Source organism: Vulpes lagopus, chromosome 8, assembly GCF_018345385.1.
Source record: "Vulpes lagopus strain Blue_001 chromosome 8, ASM1834538v1, whole genome shotgun sequence".
Taxonomy (NCBI): domain Eukaryota; kingdom Metazoa; phylum Chordata; class Mammalia; order Carnivora; family Canidae; genus Vulpes; species Vulpes lagopus.
The window spans coordinates 21,358,035-21,378,775 of NC_054831.1; the positions used below are offsets into that span (position 1 = coordinate 21,358,035).

General features: G+C 43.1%; 1 protein-coding gene across 1 annotated transcript in view; it reads left to right on the forward strand.

The window, feature by feature from the left end:
- Positions 1–1,098: 1,098 nt before the first annotated feature.
- The window catches only part of EPHX2 (epoxide hydrolase 2), a 62,050-nt gene continuing 42,407 nt past the window's right edge, over positions 1,099–20,741 (forward strand). The window contains exons 1-6 of the mRNA XM_041765453.1: positions 1,099–1,272; positions 6,363–6,447; positions 13,455–13,614; positions 14,841–15,031; positions 16,160–16,282; positions 19,679–19,753. Coding sequence (XP_041621387.1) covers positions 1,172–1,272; positions 6,363–6,447; positions 13,455–13,614; positions 14,841–15,031; positions 16,160–16,282; positions 19,679–19,753 — 735 coding nt within the window. The 5' untranslated portion in view covers positions 1,099–1,171. The remainder of the gene's footprint in view (positions 1,273–6,362; positions 6,448–13,454; positions 13,615–14,840; positions 15,032–16,159; positions 16,283–19,678; positions 19,754–20,741) is intronic.

Below are 20,741 nucleotides of genomic sequence, written 5' to 3' on the forward strand. Positions count from 1 at the left end.
TCACAGACGACACACTCAACAGAGAGAGAGGTCTTTAGTGTTTGTCTTGAAGCGTGCTCCTGGCAAGCTATGACACAAGGTCCAAAGGATGTTTTATTTATTTATTTTATTTTATTTTATTTATTTTATTTTTTTTTCAAAGGATGTTTTAATTCACAGAGCTAGGGGCACCTGAGTGGCTCAGGGGTTGAGCGTCTGTCTGCCTTTGGCTCACAACATGATCTGGGGGTCCTGGGATCGAGTCCCACATCGGGCTTCCCACAGGGAGCCTGATTCTCCCTCTGCCTATGTCTCTGCCTCTGGCTCCGTGTCTCTCATGAATAAATAAACAAAATTTTAAAAAGATTCACAGAGCTATAGTACAAAGGCGTGAAGAGTGCAACAACCCTTAGGCAAGTACACCTCAGACACTCCTAAGCAAAGTCCAGAAACAAAGGAGCCAATAATATGGAATTTGATTTCAAACAAAGCTGGAACATTTTTAGGCAGCATTAGTACAAGTAGAATGTACAAAGGGGTAATAAGAACTCCCAATTTTTACTTCTAAGCCTCATTCCAACAAGAGATCAGAATAAATGTATTCTGAGTTGGCGGTATCTGGAGCATATTTTATTCTTGAAACACATTCTGCCTTGACAGATACCGTGTGTGAGGAGGGGAGCGAGCTCAGCATAGGGAGGGATCTGTAAATATATGCATCAAAAGGAGGGGCAACAAAACTATTAGTTTAGTGGCTATGCCAAGCGAATCAACAGAATCCAGAATGCCAACCGAAACAAATATCACAGGATCCAGATACAGAATGAAGCTTTTGGCAACACACACACCACACACACACACACACACACACACACACGCATGCTTCAAAGGGTCTGTGGCCTCTGGCTCTTTTTCAGACTTTCTTTTTCTGAGGCCTGCGCAGGCTGGTGAAAGTCTGGCAAATTCGCTGGAAGTGGTCAGCGGTCCAGGTTTGGGTGCCTGCAAGGGGTGGAGATAGAATCCAGGCTTCCGGGCTCTGGACCAGGATAGGGGGCGGGGACTAGGCCGGGGGGCGTGACCCGGCCGCGGGCGGCGCGGGGACTAGGGCAGGGGGCGGGGCCGGGAGGGGCCCGGGCGGACCAGTGCGGTGGAGGCTCGGCGGCACCGCTCGGGCTGCGCTCCCGGGGCGGTCATGGCGCTGCGGGCGGCCGTGTTCGACCTGGACGGGGTCCTGGCGCTGCCCTCGGTGGTCGGCGCCCTGCGCCGCGCGGAGGAGGAGCTGGCGCTGCCCAGGTAAGGGCGAAGCTGCCTCCCGGGACTCCCGGGGCTGTGGGGCGGGCCCTGCAAAGGTGGAAGCAATTCCCCGGGTACGCGAGTGGACCCATCGTCTTTCTAAATGTCAAGGAATTAGATCTCTCGAAAGACTCCAAAATTGCTCTCTATCCTGGATTCCACTGCTGTCCCCGCGTTCTGTGTAAGGGGAATGGGTCTCTCTCTCTCTCCCTCTTTTAAGATTTTATTTATGAGAAACAGAGAGGGGTGGGGAAGAGACCCGGGCAGAGGGAGAAGCAGGCTCCATGCAGGGAGCCCGACGTGGGACTCGATCCAGGGTCTCCAGGATCACACCTGGGGCTGCAGGTGGCTCTCAGCCGCTGGGCCACCCGGGCTTCGCGGGAATGGGCCTTAAAGACGCGCTGAAGTTGAGAGGGGGAAAAAAAAAAAAAGTTCTGTAATATGTAATAGCCAACTAGAGAAACAGCCCTAGAGCCTCACCACTGGGAAATAAACTAGGAAGCATCACCGGTAAACCAGTAAACAGGATGTTCAGAAGGAGAGTTCAGTAACATAAGAAAAGACCTGTTATGATCATTGAAAAAAAAAAAAATCCCCACCAGAACGTACAACAATGTAATTGAAACATAGTTTCAATTATAGGGGCAGGGGCGCGGGGGAGAGCTAAATGCAGAAAACTGTGTGGAAGAAATACCCCAGAATGTGTTTGGGATTATTAATCCCAGCTGAGATTATGAATGATTTTCTTCATTTTTCTACTTTTTGCGTTTTCTGGGTTTATCAACTTATGAATATATATTTCTCCTATACTCAGAAGGAAGACAAGCATATTTGTTTAAAAAGTTAAAAGGGGGGCGCCTGGGTGGCTCAATCATTTAAGCATCTGCCTTTGGCTCAGGTCATGATCTCAGGGTCCTGGGATCCAACACCCCATCGGGGTCCCTGTTAAGAGGGGAGTCTGCTTCTCCCTCTCTGCCTCTCCTCCCATTTGTGCACACCTGTGAACACACTCTCTCTCTCCCTCAAATAAATAAGTAAATAATATTTTTAAAAAATTAAGAAAGATAGGTCACACTGGCAATACCCAAGGAAGACTAAATTCTAAACTACTGGCAAGAATCCGGAGCAGGGTGGAAGCTTTGAGAGTACTGCCTCTATGTTTCATGGCAAATTCATGCTCAGAAGACTGTTTCTCTTGGCAGCTATTTCTTTAATCCATGCTCACTGCAGGTATTTCACAAGCCAGTAGCATATAGGATAATGTCCTTTCATTACACCAATAAAGAAACAATATACTCCCAAACAATGATAGATTAATCCCATTATTGTTCTGGTCAAGGGGCTCCGAAAGAAAGTCCAAACTTTGTACTTGAGAGAGGTGGCTTAGCCAATTGAGAGCTGCCCTCCCCCTTGGCTGTTGCAAAAGTAAAAGTCCCCTGTTGCCAGAACATGTTGCTAGGGAACGATGGCACCAGCATGAGTGAGCAAGAGGACTTTACTCCCCAGCTGGTGGCTGCTCTAAAGAGTGAAGAGTTGCCTTTGCCCAGGCAAAAGCTAATTCCCCCAAGGGCTTTGGAGGGCTGTTTAGATGAGCCCAGTCCCCTGGCCCAGACCAAACACTCTTGGATAGTCCTCACAAACTCTTGGTAATGCTGCTTTATGTTTTAATTGATAGACACCCAGGGAGGCCATCAGCAATTGAGCCACTGAGTTCTTATCAAGAGCAACGGGACAGATGACCAGATGTTGACACGCTCTTCCAGCTTACCTCACTCTCCCAGCAAAATAGCTTTACTTCTCACAACAACTTCATGGTTTTTAGTCTTTGTCATGAACCAACAAGTGGATCTGAAATCATATCAGAGCAATACAAACCATGCCCCATTCTGGAATTCTGGTGATACCAAAGTCCAGCAGGGCTTTCTAACCTGTTATACTATATACATTATATATTATAAAAGGCTTGGGTCTGCAAAGATGACAAGCCCATAGGATTCTCAGAATCTAGAGCCACCCTTACTTTTACAGATACAGAAACTGAAGCCGAGCAGGGAATTAACTTGATTGCATAATAATTAGTCATTAGTCACAGGCAGCTAGAGAACCTAGTTTTTCTGACTCCTAGTCTAGGACTCTTTCCTCTATGGTTCATCCTGACTTCCCACCTCCCTCAGTTATTTTTCTGGGAAAGATATCAATCTGTCGGGGGTAACTAAGTACATAATAAGTATATCAATAGTAAATTGATAACAATATATCAACAGCAATAGTAAGTATATCAATAATTATTTATTGTCAATAAACACAAAGTGCCTACAAGGCCCACAGTCAGAATAATCACATCCTAGGTAATTAGGATTTGAAAGCAGTATTGAAAATAGAGGACCGCTCTCAATCGAGACTTGTCCAATTCAGATCATTTGCAGGAGGAAAAGCTGAAGAAGGATTAGTGAGCTTTTTTAGAAGCCCTTTAACCATAGTGTTGTTTTACTTCCTTTTGACTCATAAATTTGATTTTTTAAAATATATAAAAAGAGCTTACTCTTGTAAGCTGTGAGGTGTATTTGTGCATGTGACCTCATCAATGTAGAGGTGAAGGTGACTTGTGAGAAAAAGTCATAAATATACAGGTTTGCAAGTGTGGGGTATTTAAATGAGCAATGGTCTCTCAGTCAGACCCAGATTAAAAATCTTAGCTCTAACACTTACTCTTGGGTAACCTCAGTTAATCTGTTTTAGTCTGAGCCAACTCCTCTGAAACCTGAGTATTAGTCTTAAGATAGGAAAATGCCTTCCCTTAGACATTTTTGTGAGGGTTAAGTTAGGTAACACATTAGGATGGGCAGCTGTATTCCAACACATTTCTTTCCTTATAAAAGTCTTGTGCACATGCAAGGTGATGCATTGGGCATACTCTGTTTATCTAGTGTTGCACAGACTCACACCCTCCCTCCATGACCATGATTTGAATTGTTCCCAGCAGCCATAAAATGGGTCATAGCAAAGCTAGCTGATACCAGGAGGTCAGAGTCCATGGTCTTGTTAGCCTATGGAGTCTGTGAACCAACCACAGAGGTGTTGGTTCAGAAGGTGAACCTGAAAGGCCTGCCGTGCATGGGGCATTTTCAGCATGCTTGGCATCTGGTATGTGAATTCAGGCATCCACTGATAGCCAGAGTATAAGATGAAGGCAGTGTCTTAAATTGAACAAAGTTCTTAGGTGGTTCAAAGAAGGGAGAGATTAGGTCTGAGCAGAGAACCAGAAACGCCTTAATGGAGGCAGAGCCTGAGAAGATTGATAAGGGGTTGATGGGAAGAGATATGAAGAGAGAACATTCCAGGTGAAGGAAGCAGCATGAGCAAAGGCTGGGGGCAGAAAGCATGGAATGCACACTGGAGTATTGCATAGTCCAGTGGGGCCAGGGAGGAGGGGAGTCATGAGAGAGAAGTGGGAGGAGTTGCTTATCTTTATCTGTCCCACTACTATGAGTAGTCACACCTTTCCCTAGACATTTCCATAGAAATACCAATCACTATGATTAAGAGAGCTACCCCATACCCTCCTAGAAATGTTACTGACTTTTGAAACTCATCTGGTTCTGAGGCTTCAGATAAGGGATTGTTGGGTGGAGAGGTTACTTAAAAACAAGATCTTTCAAATAAATAAGTAAATAGATAGATAGATCCATCCATCCATCCAGCTGATGGCAAAGGTGTGGCAAGGCCATTGCTATTACTGGGACGTTGAGGAAGGCTACAGTAGTAAGAATATATCTTTTTACATTTTGTGCAAAATCAGTGATTGTTACCTGTGAGAGGGTTAGTTGAATGGAAGATAGTTGACTATTTTCAGAAATAAAACTCCCAGATTAGAGATATTTGTTGTCTATCTTGGGAATGGTAAATACTTCAACTGGTTTGCTTATTCCAGTCCATTGTAAATATTTGCCTGAGGCACTGTATTAAGAAGGATTGCACATCTGTGTAGTGGAATCGGATGTAGTGATGGATTATCAACATCAGCTGGGGGTGTGGGAGAGCAGAGGTGTTTGTGCATGCCACTTATGCACCATATTTTATCCGTCTGATTTCACCCAACTGGCCATGTGAGGGTAGCTGATCCACTCCTGGGGGTGGGAAATTACCAAGAAAGTGGAATGGAAACTTTTATTTTGTAATGTGAGAGGGTAATTAGCTGGTCTCTCTGTGTGTCTGCCACTCCTTGGGTCTGTATATAAGGGATAAATATGAGCTGAGAGGTATTAGATGGCTAGGGCTGCCATAACCAAGTACCATACACTGGGGGGCTTCAGTAGTAGTTCCAGAGGTCAGAAGTCCAAGATCAAGGTGGTGGCAGGGTTGATTTCTCCTGAGGCCTCTCTTCTTGGATTGTAGATGGCCATCTTCTCCCTGTGTCCTTACATGGTCTTCTCTCTGTTCAGGCCTATGTCTTGATTTCTTCCCTGGGACACCACTCATCAGATAGGGCCCACGTTAATGACCTCATTTTGATTTAATCACATCTTTAAAGGCAAATACAGTCACATTCTGAAGTACTGGGGATTAAGACTTCTACACATGAATTGGAGGTGAGGAGAGGCACAATTTGCCTCATAACATGAGAAAACTGTTTAAAAATTAAACGAGGTCAAAATGAAATAGAAACTATATGCTCAGAATCAAAATCAGAAAAAAATCTTTCATTCCCTTTGAATGTGTACTGATAAAGCAGTCCTTTGGAGCACTGCCTTGTGCAAACAAGCTGAAGATGGAAAAGGATCCATATCATAGTCTTGATTTTGTACCTTAAGTGGCAAAGCCAGAAGTCCTACCAGTTGGAAAGTGTCTGCTAGGTGGTGCCCCATGAGCTGCTTCACCTGCCAGCATACTCATCATTTAAATTATGGTCTCATGTCTTTGTTAGATGGGCTCTTTCAGGCTAAGATCCCAACTTGAACTTTGCCTTTCCCCATCCATAGCAGAATGCCTTTCTAATCAGAGTTTGTGGATAGAAATAGTGTCTGTCCCCTACATGCTGTTGTGATGAAGTCATCTGAATATACATGCTGTTGTTTCTTTGTGTCTTCCAGAGGCTTTCTGAATGAAGCTTCCCAGACAGGAGGCCCAGATGGCTCCAGTGCCCGCCTTATGAGGGGAGAGATCACATTTTCTCAGGTAAGGCGACATTTCACAGACCCCCTCAAGAACGCTCTGAGCCTACATGACCATCTCCCACACTGACTAGAAGCTCTCTGAGGGCAGACCCATGTTTGTTTCACCCACTTACCCCATATAGTATTTACTTCATAAGACTGGGATGGAGGCTCAGAGACACACAGAGATATATTTAAGACTGGTTTAGTGTCTCTATGGGCCAACCAGCAGGACACACCCCATGACTGGAAAAATTTCCAGCCCGTTGAAGACCTATGCCAGGGAATTACAGCAGCCAGAGTAGCTTTTTTTTTTTTCTTCTTAAATTGTGGTAAAATACACAATACAATATCTACTATCTTGATCATTATGAAGTATGTAATTTTGTAATGTAAAGCATATTCGCATTGTGAAACCATCACCACCATCCATCTCCAGAACTCTTTTCATCTGGCGAAACTGAAATTCTATACTCTTTAAACAAAAACTCCCCATCCTTCTTTTCCTCCAGCCACTGGTGACCACTACACTACTGAATTTCCCATCTATGTATGTGGCTACTATAGCCACATCATATAAGTAGAATCATGCAATATTTGTCCTTTTGTGCCAGGCTTATTTCACTTAGCATAATGTCTTCGAAGTTCATCCATGCTGTGGCATGTGAAAGGATTTCTTTCCTTTTTAAGGATGAATAGTTTTCCAGTATATGGATAGGCCACATTTTATCTGTTCATCTGGGTTTTTTTTAAATATCTTATTTATTTATTCATGAAACACACACAGAGAGAGAGAGAGAGAGAGAGAGAAGCAGAGGGAGAAGCAGGCTTCATGCAGGGAGCCTGATGTGGGACTTGATCCCGGGTTTCCAGGATCACGCCCTGGGCCGAAAGCAAGCGCTAAACCGCTGAGCCACCCAGGGATCCCCATATCCATTCATCTGTTGATGGATACTCAGCTTGCTTCTACCTTTCAATTATTGTGAATAATACTGCTGTGAACATGGGTGTACTAATACCTGCTTGACACATTGCTTTCAATTCCCCTGGATATAGACCCAGAAGTGGGATTATTGGATTATAGGGTAGTTCCGTTTTTAAATTTGTAAAAAAGATTTTATTTATTTATTCACGACAGACACACAGAGAAAGAGAGAGGCAGAGACACAGGCAGAGGGAGAAGCAGGCTCCATGCAGAAGCCTGACGTGGGACTCAGTCCCGAGTCTCCAGGATCATACCCCGGGCTGAAGGCAGCGCTAAACTGCTGGGCCACCAGGGCTGCCCTGTTTTTAAATTTTTAAGGAAACTCCATACTGTTTTCCAGAGTGGCTGTACCAGTTTGCATCCCCCTGAGCAGTGCACAAGATTTCTAGATTGTCCACATCCTTGCCAATCCTCATTAGTTTTGTTTGGGGTTGTTTTTGCGTATTTGTTGTTTGTTTTGTTATTGTTATCGATAATTGTCATCCTTAGAGTAGCTGTTTTCAGACAAGGGCAATTGTGGAGAGGAGTTTTTTTATTAATAACTAAGTTGTTTATTATTAATCATTCCAAAGTCAGAGAGCAGGATTTGAATCACAGCTCCCATTTACAGACTGTGTTGCCCCATCAAGTTACTCAAACCCCCAAAGACTCAGTCTTACCATCTGTAAAATGAGAGTGATCTATTGTCTACTTCGTGGGTTGTTAGGAAGCTGGGAAAGTGCCTCACACAGTGCCTGGCACAGAGTAAGTGTTCAATAAATAGCAGTTACCATTGTGACTACAATCTCAGTTGGTTTTTAACAAAGTAATCAGGATCTGAAACCACTTGGATTCTCAGTCAGTGTGTGGAGGAAGAAAGGCTATTGAGAGTCTATTCTATAAGCACACAGAACACATGGTCTATATTTTAACACTTTTTATGAATTACAGCCACCTATCAGTCTGTCAGAAAACTTAGGGCTGGGACTCCTGGGTGGCTCAGTGGTTGAGCATCTGCCTTTGGCTCAGGTCATGATCCCAGGGTCCAGGGATTGAGTCCCACATCAGGTTCCCCACAAGGAGTCTGCTTCTCCCTCTGCCTATGTCTCTGCCTCTCCCTGTCTCTCGTGAATAAATAAATAAAATCTTAAAAAAAAAAAAAAAGAAAAGAAAAGGCCTACTTAGGGCCTACTGCAGTAGGAAGTAAAATCCATCTTTTCTGTGAAGGCACCTCTCTCTCTCTCTCTCCCTCTCTCTCTCTCTCTCTCACACACACACACACACACACACACACACACACACACACCGGAGTGGCCCCTGGTGAATGAAAACTAATGATACTGTTGAAAAGAAATGTTAAATCAATAAGAAATCTGCAGTTAATATTATTGAAAGAAAAGGAAAGAGGGAAGTGCAATGTGGTTTCAACTAACATAGGAATTATAGATTGAATTTCTAGTAATTACTGTGAAAAAACTGCACCTATTCTGACTTCTTTTGTCTTTGTGTAGCTTCTAGAAAACTTGAATGGTTAGCAGATGAGGCTTGAAAAAGCAAATTGCAGTTGACCCTTGAACAACATGCATTTGAACTGCATGATACCATGATACCTATACATGGATTTTTAAAAAAATAAATAACACAAGTGCATTTTCTCTCCCTATGATTTTCTTAATAACATTTTCTTTTCTATAGCTTACTTTATTATGAGGATACATTATATTATATATTTAACATACAAAATATGTGTTAATCAACTATGTTATTGGTAAGGCTTCTGGTCAACAGTAGGTTCTTAGTAATTAAGCTTTTAGGGAGTCAAAATTTATATGTGAGTTTTCAACTATGCAGGGGGTTCACATCCTCAACCCCCACATTATTCAAGGGTCAACGATATACTATGACAAAGGCTATGGCTACTTAGGTTCAATTTGTCTTTTTAAAAATCGTATCTTAGAAATCAGTGTCATCTTTTAATTTTTCATTTGTTTATATAGGGCACCTGGGTGGCTCAGTCAGTTAAGCATCTGACTATAAAAATTTTTTTCACTTGTGTATATAATACAAACAGAAAAATACACAAAGTATACAGCTTAATGAATTTTCACACAAATTGAGTGCACCCATGTCACCAGCACCCAGATCAAGAGATAAAACATGATCAGCACTGTAGGCACCCCACTTCACACCCCTTCTAACACTACCCTTTGGAAGGTAACTAACCATCCTGACTTCCAACCTTAGAGATCACTTTTACCTATTTTGTACTTTATGTAAATGGAACCTAACAGATGAATCTTTTGAATCTGGCATCTTTTCCTCAACATTGTATTTGTAAAAGTCATAGATGTTGTTGTGTGCAGTCATAGATGGTTTTATTCTCATTGCTGCATGATATTTCCATTGTATGAGGATACTCCGATCTATTTATCCATTTTTTTTCCACCCTGAGATGGAAGGGAATTGGGAGATTTTGAGCAGTGAAGTGACATTTATGTATATGTATTTGCAGGAAGGAAAAGGTTTATTTGAGAGGCAGCCAAACACGGAGATGGGAAGGCAAGCAAGCCTCAAATCCACCTCCTGACTGATATTTTTAAAACCTCATTCTTCTACTGCATAAATAGTCCAAAAGGGCAAGGATCATTATAGATTAATTAAGGAAGCTATTGGAAGATCCAGGTGACAGATGGTGGTAGCTTAGACTAAAGTAATATTGGTGGGAGTGGTTAAAAAGTGGTCCAAGTCTGAAATATTTTGACAGTAGATTCAACATGGTTTCTTTATAGATTGAGTGTGAGTATGAGAGAGGAATGAAGGATAACAAACATTTCTGGCCAGAATCAGTGGACAGTATCAGTCTCTGTTCACTGCTATGGGGCTGGGAAATCAGATGCCAAACTTGGGATTTTTAAAATTTGAAGTGCTTCTTGATCCCCAATACAGTATAGAATAGGTAGCTGGATATACAAACCCAGAGCTGAAAGATGTCCAGACTGAATACACACACACACATATACACACACAGCATATAAATGGCATTTTTAATGCCATTGGACTCAGTGTGATCACTGAAAAAGGGAGTATAAATGGGAGAATCCAGAGTCCTGGGTACCCTAATATTAAAGGTCAGGTTGATGAGGACGACTCAGGACTGAGGGATGGAGAATGAATCTCCACCCATAAGAGAAAAATCAGGGGGGTGTGGAGTCCTGAAAGCCAAGAAATTATCAAATTTCAGATGAAGATGAAGTGGTCATCTGTGTCAATGCAACTGATGGGTCAGGCAAAACAAAGGCTGATGAGTACCCATTAGGTAAAGCAGCACAACATGGAGGTCATTGATAACCTTGAAAGGAGAAGTTTCTGTGGAATGTCGAGGTAAAAGCCTGATCAGAGTATGTTCAAGAAAGAATTGGAGAATAGGCTTGAAGACTATGTGAAGTTTTGATGCAAAGTGAGGCAGAAAAATGGGGCAGTAAAAGGAGGAGATAAAGTCAAGAAAGAGGTTTTCTTTATGATAACCACATGCTTGCATGCTGATGGCAGTGATCCAGTAGGGAGGGAGATGGCTGATAAAGGAATAAGGAAGGGAGACCCACTGGTGCCACATTATTCAAGGGTCAACTATATTCTCTGACAAGGCTACTTACGTTCAATGTGTCTTTTCAAAAATCGTATCTTAGAAATCAATGTCATCTTTTAATTTTTCATTTGTGTATATAGGGTACCTGGGTGCCTCAGTCAGTTAAGCATCCGACTCTAAAAAAAAAAAAGAGAAAGAGATGGAATCTAATTGGAAGAGTTGAGCTTGGATTAGAATAATGTACCATTATCTCTGGCAACAGAAGGGAAGATGGAGCTCTTGGCCACAGATGCTAGTAGGTAGCTATTTGTGATGGTGGGAACTTGCTGGAAGATTTTTATTATTTTTATGAAAAGGTGAATACTTTCATTATTTTACCAATTTCATTAATGGTTTTAGTCTATTCATGTTATATATTTTATCTTGCATCAGTTTTGGCATTTGTATCTCATTTTTCCTTTTTATCTTTTGGCCCCCCTCATCACATTTCTCCCACCCTGTCCCCCACCATCTGCCTCTGGCAACCGTGTTCTCTGTATCTCTGAGTTTGGCTTTTTTTTGTATTTTGTTTTTGTTTCTGTTTTTAGTTTAGTTTCCATATACAAACGAGATCATACCGTATTTGACAGACTTTCTCTGTCAGACTTATTTCACTTAGCATAATGCCCTCAGTGTTCAGCCAGATTGTCACAAATGGCAGGATTTTGTTCTTTTTTGTGGCTGAATAACATTCCGTTAAATTTATATACCACATTTTCTTTATCCATTCATTCATCCATTGTTGGGCATCTAGGTTGTTTCCGTATCTTGGCTATTATAAAAAATGCTATAGTGAACATGGAAGTGGAGATATCTTTTCGAGTTAGTGTTTTTGTTTTCTTTGGATAAATACTGGAGTGGAATTGCTGGATCATAGGGTAGTTCTATTTTTAATTTTTGGAGGAACCTCCATACTGTTTTCCACAGCGACTGCACCAGTTTACATTACACCAGTTTGCATTCCATGAGTGTTCCCTTTTCTCCACATCCTCACCAACATTTGTTATTTCTTGTCTTTTTGATAATAACCATTCTAATTGGTTGAGGTGATAGCTCACTGTGGTTTTGATTTGCATTTCTCTGATGATTAGTCATGTTGAGCATCTTGTCATGTACCTGTTGGCCATCTCTATGTCTTCTTTGGAAAAAATGTCTTTTCATATCTCCCATACACTTTATAATCAGGTTGTTTGCTTTTTTTTTTTTTTTCCTGTTGGGTTGTATGAGTTCTTTATATATTTTAGGTATTAGCCCCTTATCAGATGTATGATTTGCACATATTTTTCCCATTCACTAGGTTGCCTTTTCATTTTGTTGATGTCTTCCTTTGCTGTGCAGAAGCATTTTAGTTTGATATGGTCCCACTTGTTTATTTTTGCTTTGGTTGCTTTGCTTTTGTTGTCAGATTCAAAAAATCATCACCAATACCTATGTCAAAGAACTTATCACCTATGTTTTCTTCTAGGGGTTTCATGGTGTCAGGTCTTACGTTCACGTCTTTCATCCATTTTCAGTCGATTTTTGTGTGTGATGAGAACAGTGGTGAAATTTCACTGTTTGGCATGTTGCTGTCCAGTTTTCCCAACACCATTTATTGAAGAAATTGGCCTTTCCCCATTGTACATTCTTGGCCCCTTTATTGTAAATTAATCAGCTTATATGTATGCATGGATTTATGTATGAGCTCTCTATTGTTCTGCTATTGGGGTTTGGGTAGTTTTCAGTTTGAACTATTACAGTTAGTGCTGCTATCATAGTGTGTAAATATATCAGAATCCATTTTGCTGTTAACAAGTATAATTTTGCTGTTAACAAGTATAATAGTTAGCTGGGGCTGCCATAATAAAATACCATAGACTGAGTGGCTTAAATAATAGAAATTTATTTTCTAATCAGCTCTGGAGACTAGAAGCCCAAGATCAAGGTGTGTTGGCAGGGTTGGTTTTTTCTGAGGTCTCTCTTCTTGTAGTGGTCATCTTCTATGTCTTTGCAGTCTTTCCTCTGTGGGGTACACACCAGGTGTGTGTATCCTAATCTTACAAAGACACCAGTCAGATTCAATTAGAACCCACTCATGACCTCATTTTACCTTAATTACCTCTTTCAAGGCCCTACCTCCAAGGATAATCACATTCTGAGATGCCAGGGGTTAAGATTTCAACTTGAATTTGGGAGGAACACCATTTAGCCCATAAACAGGGGCATTTGTGTAGTTTGTAGTTTGGAGTTTTTAGAAATAGTGCTGCTGCTGTGCACTATTATAGTGTATATATGTATATGTCTTTTGGGGAACATCTGTAGACATTTCCATGGGATGTGTGTCTAGGAGTGGAATTGCTGGATCACAGAGAATGCATACGGTCATATTTAGTACATGCTGCCAAAAGCTTTTCCAAAGGATTGTACCAATTGATAGTCCCTAATCAATTCACTTTTACAGTGGGTGCCACTCATGGAAGAAGGCTGCAGGAAATGTGCTGAGGTCTCTGGAATCTGCCTCCCTGGGAATTTCTCTATAAGTCAAATCTTTGGCAGAGCAGCTGCAGCAAGAAAGATCAACCACCCCATGCTTCAGGCAGCTCTTGCTCTCAGAAAGAAGGGTAAGGATCCAATACTGGCCATTCTCTGAATCAACCACACCAGAACCCTTGGGAGGGTTAGGTTCGAATGTCAGAATACACTGAAATGTGTATTTCTGGAACTTGATGGGAAGCCATTCTTAAAGCATAGCCCCGAAGTAGGTTTCATCAAATGGCCAAAAGTAGCACTATCAGAATAGCTAGAAAAAAATGAAAGAATTTTATTTAATAAAGCAATTTGTGCCAGAGACTGCCTTGTGAGCAGAATTCTTTCCCTCCAGTGACACTAGTAATGACCAGAATGACCCAACCTCTTGTCACAGTGATTGAAAATGAAGGCCTTTTAAGTGATTGTCTCAGCCTCTGAATGTCAAAGTGACTGAGCTGTGAGCTGGCTGACATGAATTCAGATGGTGTCAAATGGTCTGGGACATGGGATCATGTTCATCCAATAGGCATTTATTTACTGTCAAAGCCCAGCTCTTCTTTACAGGTATTTTCGAAATCATTCTACCCACTTATCAGTAGACTTACCTGGTTGTGCCTAAGCCATCCCATGTCCATGTTTCTCACTCATGTTACATGGAAAGAGTCTCACCACTTGTCTCATCAGTGCCTCGTTTCCAGCATCTCTTGGTTCTTGCCATCTTGGTTAGAGAGAGAAAGCCAGGGGATAATGCTGTCTCTGTTTACATTCCTCTGGTTTTGAGATGGGAATGCAGCCTCTGACAGCTAAGGCAGGTGTTTTGAAAGATAGCCGAGCAGAGTTTTCAGTAACATAGACTGGAGTGGCAGTGCAAAGACAGGAGTCTGGGCCTGGCCCAGTTCTGCCTTCACTGTGTGACTCTGTGAAGCTCATAATTTGTCAGAGCTTCTGTTTGCTCATCTGTAAAAGTGGATGGTAAGATCTACCCTGCCTGCCTCAAAGGTGGTGAGGATCATAGGAGCTGATGAAGATCGCAACCTCTTGCTCTGCAGCTGCAAGGAATTAAAGGATGTAGTGTTTCTATCTGCTTCTGAAAGCCCTTAATCTACCCAGTTAGCTTATTCTGGTGTCTCTGTGGCAGGAGGTGCTAATGGGTAAAGATGATTCTTTTCCCATCTGTGAGTTTAGAAGCTGGGCATGGGGAGTCTGATGCAAATAAGAACCCTGAATGGGCCCTTCTTTGGGGTTCCCTGTGGGGTACCCTGAGCTTCTCGGAGCAAAGTTCTATATCTGGTCCAGTCACTGGTGATTTCTCATTCAGGATTCACAACCTGCATCCTCACCAACAACTGGCTGGACGACAGCTCTCAGAGGGGCAGCCTGGCCCAGCTGGTGTGTCAGCTGAGTCCACACTTTAACTTCGTGGTAGAGTCGTGCCGGATCAGCATGGCCAAGCCTGATCCTCAGATCTACAAGTTTGTGCTGGACACCCTGAAGGCCAGCCCGAATGAGGTATGTGAACACTTCCTTTTAGTGAAAAAGAATGTTCTGGAGATATTGCAAATAAGAAAAATTGAGGAGTGAGCATGTGGGGACATCTGGGTCATGGTAGTTTGATTCTAGGTCCAGTGATAGGGTCCCGTTCTCCCAGGCCAGGACTTCTGAAGGACTCTCCCTAACCCTTCAGCCTAGAATATTCTACAAGAGATGGGCATCTGGCCCCTCTCTGGGGCTTTTGTATAGGCCAACAATCCCAGAACACTTCCTCTCTCCTCTTAGACTTTGCTCCTGCTCTTCTCAGCCCCTGGATTAAGCCTTGTGACAGTGCTCTGAATTTTAACATGCACATAAATAAACATCTTCTCATTTCTGGCTTTTGAGTTGGATGAGCCGCTTAGAAGTCTGGGCCTGCCTTAATCCAAGATGATAATGCACTTATGCTCTCTTCTACAATTTTAAGGATTTTTTTAATTTAAAAATTTAAATATTTGATCCATTCAGAATTTATTTGGGGGAAGATGAGAAGGAAGCATTCAATGTTTCCCCCAAAACAGTTGACATAATTATATAATATTTTAAATACTATTTTTTTCCTTGCCAGGTAGACAACACAAGTTATCATTTATATTTGGGTTCATTCCTTGGCTCTCTTCTATTTCATCAATATGTGTCAATTTTTCCTCTAGCACCCCATTTTTAAAAAAATTTTACCTTTCGTAGCCTCATTTTAGTATCTGCCCTTATTACAGTTCTTTTCCAGACTTTATGGGGGATCTATTCATACATTGGATTTCCTAGATGAATTGTAATATCACCCTGATAAGTTTACCTTCCTTAATTTTTTTAAATTAATTTATTTTTTTTCCTTAATTTTCTTACAGTTTCAGAATTCAGGCTGAAGCCCACACGTATATGGGGGAATATGTACACCTATCTGTGTGTTTTTGTGTAGGCTTATGTAATTCAGTATTTTTAATTTAAAGAGTAAACAAATATATGGAGAAAAAAATAATTCTTCACTTTGTTATCAAAAAAATAACCACTAATCACATTTTCCTGTGTGCCTTTCCGGTGTTGCCCATCACGCATGAGTTTTGCTGTGGCTGAAGTGATGCTGGTGTCTGTGTTATCTGGATTCAGGTTGTGTTCTTGGATGACATTGGAGCTAATCTGAAGCCGGCCCGTGACTTGGGGATGGTCACCATCCATGTCCGTGACACAGACCCAGCCCTGACAGAACTGCAGAAAGTAACCGGGGTGCAGGTAACTTTGTGGGTTGCGCCAGGGTGGGTCTCCTGCCACTCTTCTGTGGTTGGGTGTATAGGCGACCCAGCAAGTGAGAGGGGAGCCAGTTCCGCGGGTCCATCGCTGTGCACCTCCTGGGTGGAAGGCCGTCCCCCTCGTTGTGCCATCAGCATTCTGTCCTTGAAGAACTTCTTGTTTCTTTCTCCGCAGTCATGAGCAGAGAACCGATGCTCTGAGAGCAAGAATCCGTACTCATCAGAGTCAGATGAACCAAGATCCAAGACAAGGGTGGAGCTATCAAAGCCATCAGACCTTTCTTTCTTTCTTTCTTTCTTTCTTTCTTTCTTTCTTTCTTTCTTTCCTTTTCTTTCCTTTCTCTCAAAATTGTTTAAAAAATTTTTAAATTCTTTTTTTTTTTTTAGAGTAAATACTGAGAATTTAGCTGCTAGGTCTGCCCAAGTAGGGGTAAGGAGCACAATCCTCCCCTTGTCTGCCTGGTTATACTGCTGGCACTCAGGTGGAGTGGTTTAGTTTGCACCCTGACCTTAAAACCATCCCTCACAGAGAAGGAGGGGACACTCTTAATGATGCCCCAGGGGGCTGCCTGGGGATTAGTTTGCTGTACCAGAGCTGAGGCACTTTTTATTGTCTTGAGATTACCTAAGATCATGGATCCCACTGAGCCCAGGAGTGATGGCTGCACAAGGACTTTTCCAGGAATGCCATGCTTTGGTTGTGTCAGTGTAGTGGGGGGAGGGGCATACACCTGGTGGAGCCAGCTGGAAGGCACAACCATCCCAGCCTTTTCTCAAAGGGAACTGTGTCCGTTTCCCTGAGCTGCCATAAAGTACACAGCCTGGATGGCCAAGATTACAGTGTTGGCAAGGGTGGTTTCTTCCAAGGCCTCTCTCTGTGGCCACATTCCTCCTGTGTCTTCACATGGTCTTCCCCTGTGTATGTTCAAATGTTGTCATCTTTATGAGGACACCAGCTAAATTGGATTCTGTCTCCAATAGGCTCACTCCAGTGACCTCCTTTAACTTTAATGACCTCTTTAAAGACCTTATCTCCAAACACTGTCACATTCTGAGGCTCTGGAGGTTAAGACTTCAACAGATGAATTGGAAGGGGACACAATTTAGCCCCCCATAATAGGAACAATTGACTTCTCATCTTTCTTTTTTCTTTTTTTTTTTTTTTTTGTAGATTTTATTTATTCATTTGAGAGAGAGAGAGAGAGAGCATAAGCAGGGGGTTGGACAGAGAAGGAAGGAGAAGCAGGCTCCCTACTGAGCAGAAAGCCCAGCGTGGGTCTCTATTCCAGGACCCTGAAATCATGATCTGAGCCAAAGGCAGACGCTAAACTGACTGAGCCACCCAGGTGCCCCTGAGTTTTCATCTTTAACAAACAAATAGAAATGTGTATTTAATGACTTCACAGCCATAAAGCTTCTTGCCCAAGTTTGATTTGTCCTTCTACAAGACTGGAAGTTCCATGCAGCAGAGAAGAAAACATCCCAGACTTGGAATCCCAGCATCTACCTGCTTGTCCCACTTACTAATTGTCCCCTCATCACATATGAGTCACAGGTTACTGACCTGTAATTAGGAAAGTTAAGCCATGCCTCACCTGTCTTCTCTGGAGTATGGGGAAGTTATAAAGAAAAATTAAAATTATTCCCTTCTAAATGGAGGAGACTTACCTCTTCTCTCTCAGGAAAAGCTATGGGACTCAGCCCTGAATAGGCTTTGTAAGTTGTAAAAACAGCAGGAGAATCGTTAGAGTAGGAAACCCCTTTCCCCACCCTGGAAAGAGTGGGACGTCCCCTCGGAAGCTAGGGATATCTCAGCAGAAGGACCCCAAGGGACACGGACTCTTGGTTGGTATCTTGGCTCCCTCAGGCCAGACAAGGCTCATTGCTATCACAGGGCACCCAATTGCCCATCCCTCCGGCCACACCCTGAATCCCCGCCAGTTGCCATAGAGGTAGGGGGCTTGACTTCTGTTTCCCCCTCTGGGGAGCCCAGGCAGACTGTTCCATGTTTTAAAAAGGGAAGCAGATATCATGGTTTATTTCTCCCACTTTAGAGGTCAGAGCTAAGACTTCTTCCTTAGGTTGCATCTTTGGGACTAACTATGAGCGATCTAGCAGTTGGAGTTGCTAATATGTCACTTCCCACAAATAAGTTCACTTACATGTGTCATCATCCTGTCCTTTGTCATTCTTGTCTCAAGAAATCTGACACGAATAAGGTAAAGAAGCCCCTTAAGGACCCTTTGTGCAGGGATTTTCTTCTTTACCCAGATTTCATACAAGGATGGGTTATCTGACCTCCTGGAACTCCAGAGGACATAACTGGGGACTGTAGGCAGAAGGCTCTTGCTGGCTCAGCTCTACCCCCGCCTACCCCAAATTCATTCATGTTAAAGCCTCAGGAACTCAGAATGTGACCATGTTTGGAGGAGATAGGGCCTTTAAAGGGGGTGATTAAGAGAAACTGAGGTCATTGCAGTGGGCCCTCATCCATATAACTGTGTCCTTATGAGAAGAGATTGAGATACAGACATATAGAAGAAAGACTATTTGAGGACCCAGGGTGAAGGTGGCCATCTGCAAGCCAAAGAGAGAGGACTCAGGAGGAACTGACCCTGCCAACACCTTGGTGTTGAATTCCCAGCTTCCAGAACTGAGAGCCCTAAATGTCTGCTGTTGCAGTCACCCAGTCCATGGCATATTGCTATGGCAGCTCAAGCAGACTGATACAAAGGCACAGAGAGTTTGCTTTTGGTGGCCTGAAGGAGAAATCCTTCAGTGGAGCCATACAGTGATGGGATGGATGGCTGCTTTGTGAACTTTGTGTTCCTGGTGGTGTCCAACATGAGCCTGGGTGACCACTTGAGGAACTGCCATAGAGGAGAATTACAGTAATAGAAGTACAAAATCTCAGAGTTTTAGAGCAAGTGGTGTTTATTTCTTGCTTGTGTGAAGTTCAGTTGGTGGTGGCCAAGAGCTTTGCTTCATGCAGCCATTCAAAGGTCCTGAGTTGACAGAGGACCCCCTTGTCTTCCACTGTGGTTTCCCAGGTCACACCAGACTCTCAGCCAGTGGTTAGAGGGGTGTGCAGTAGAGAATGTAGAGAATCGTGCGGGGATTTTAATGGGTCAGGCTGATGGGCCATACTCTTCTGTCCTAAGGCCTCAGTCCTGGGCTGCACTGAACTGAAAGTGAGGGGTGGGGGAGATGAATAGACCTGTGTGCCTTCAGGAGAGGGATGTGGGCTGGGCAGTCACCGGGAGGATTCAGGAGGCCATGGCACAGGTGCCTCTAGCTCTCTTCTGGTGCCAGCAGTCTCGACTTTTGCAAACTCTCTGAGAACTTCTCACAGAAGGAGGCTGTCTTCTTTTTCTTTCAGCTTCTCCAAACTGCAGCCCCTCTGCCAGTCCCATGCAATCCGAGTGACATGAGCCATGTGTATGTGCCAATAAAGGTATGTGAGCACTCTCTCACAGGCAGCCGAGTACTCCCTGACCAGGCCACCTACAAGAATGCCCTGCAGAGACATTTGTTAAACATCAAGGATAGCTGAACATCCACTGTTTATAGGGAAATAATATTTCTTCATATAATTGTTCTTCAAAAATCAGAAGACATGGATCCTTCCTTAAGACATGCAAAGCAGTGTATGGAGGTGGTCAGATTCCCATGGAAAAACAGGTTACACAGTGCCTTGAGTAGCCCAGGGGTGCTAGAGTCCATGTGTTATCTGGCCTGTGTTCTGGGGAGAACTTATTTTTATCCAGCAGATAGTTATTGAGCACTGCCTTGTGTCAGGCATGGGTCAGATACGAGCGATGAAGTGAGGAACAAGACAGACCCATCCTCAAGGAACCCATGGCAAGAATAAAGAGACAGAATTGGGGACACCTGGGTGGCTCAGTGGTTGAGTGTCTGCCTTTGGCTCAGGTCGTGATCCTGGGGTCCTGGGATTGAGTCCCACATCAGGCTCCCCACAGGGAGCCTTTTTCTCTCTCTACCTATGTCTCTGCCTCTTTCTCTGTGTCTCTCATGAATAAATAAATTATCTTAAAAAAAAAAAAAAAGACAGAAGTGGCCAATAAAACACCCAGTGACCAGGACTACAACAAAGCCAAGGCAGTGTGCAAAGGGGCCCCAACTCCCGACCCAGCCAGGATACAGAGAAGGATGTTACAGTGTCTTTATGGATTCACTTTGGAATCTTTCTTCATTTGTCATTGGTCCCATTTAAATGGGAAGGGACCTAGAGTGCCAGGTCAGCTCAGAAGCAAACCAAGATGGGACAGTTTCTTTAGGCCAGAGAGAACCAGTGAGAATCCTGGCTTTGGCACTAAGTTTGCAAATTTAGGTACATTTTTTATCACTCTGAATGTCAGTGTACATAGCTCTGTGACGAGGTTATGCTAATACCTCCCTTCAGTGTTCTCGTGTGGATTAGT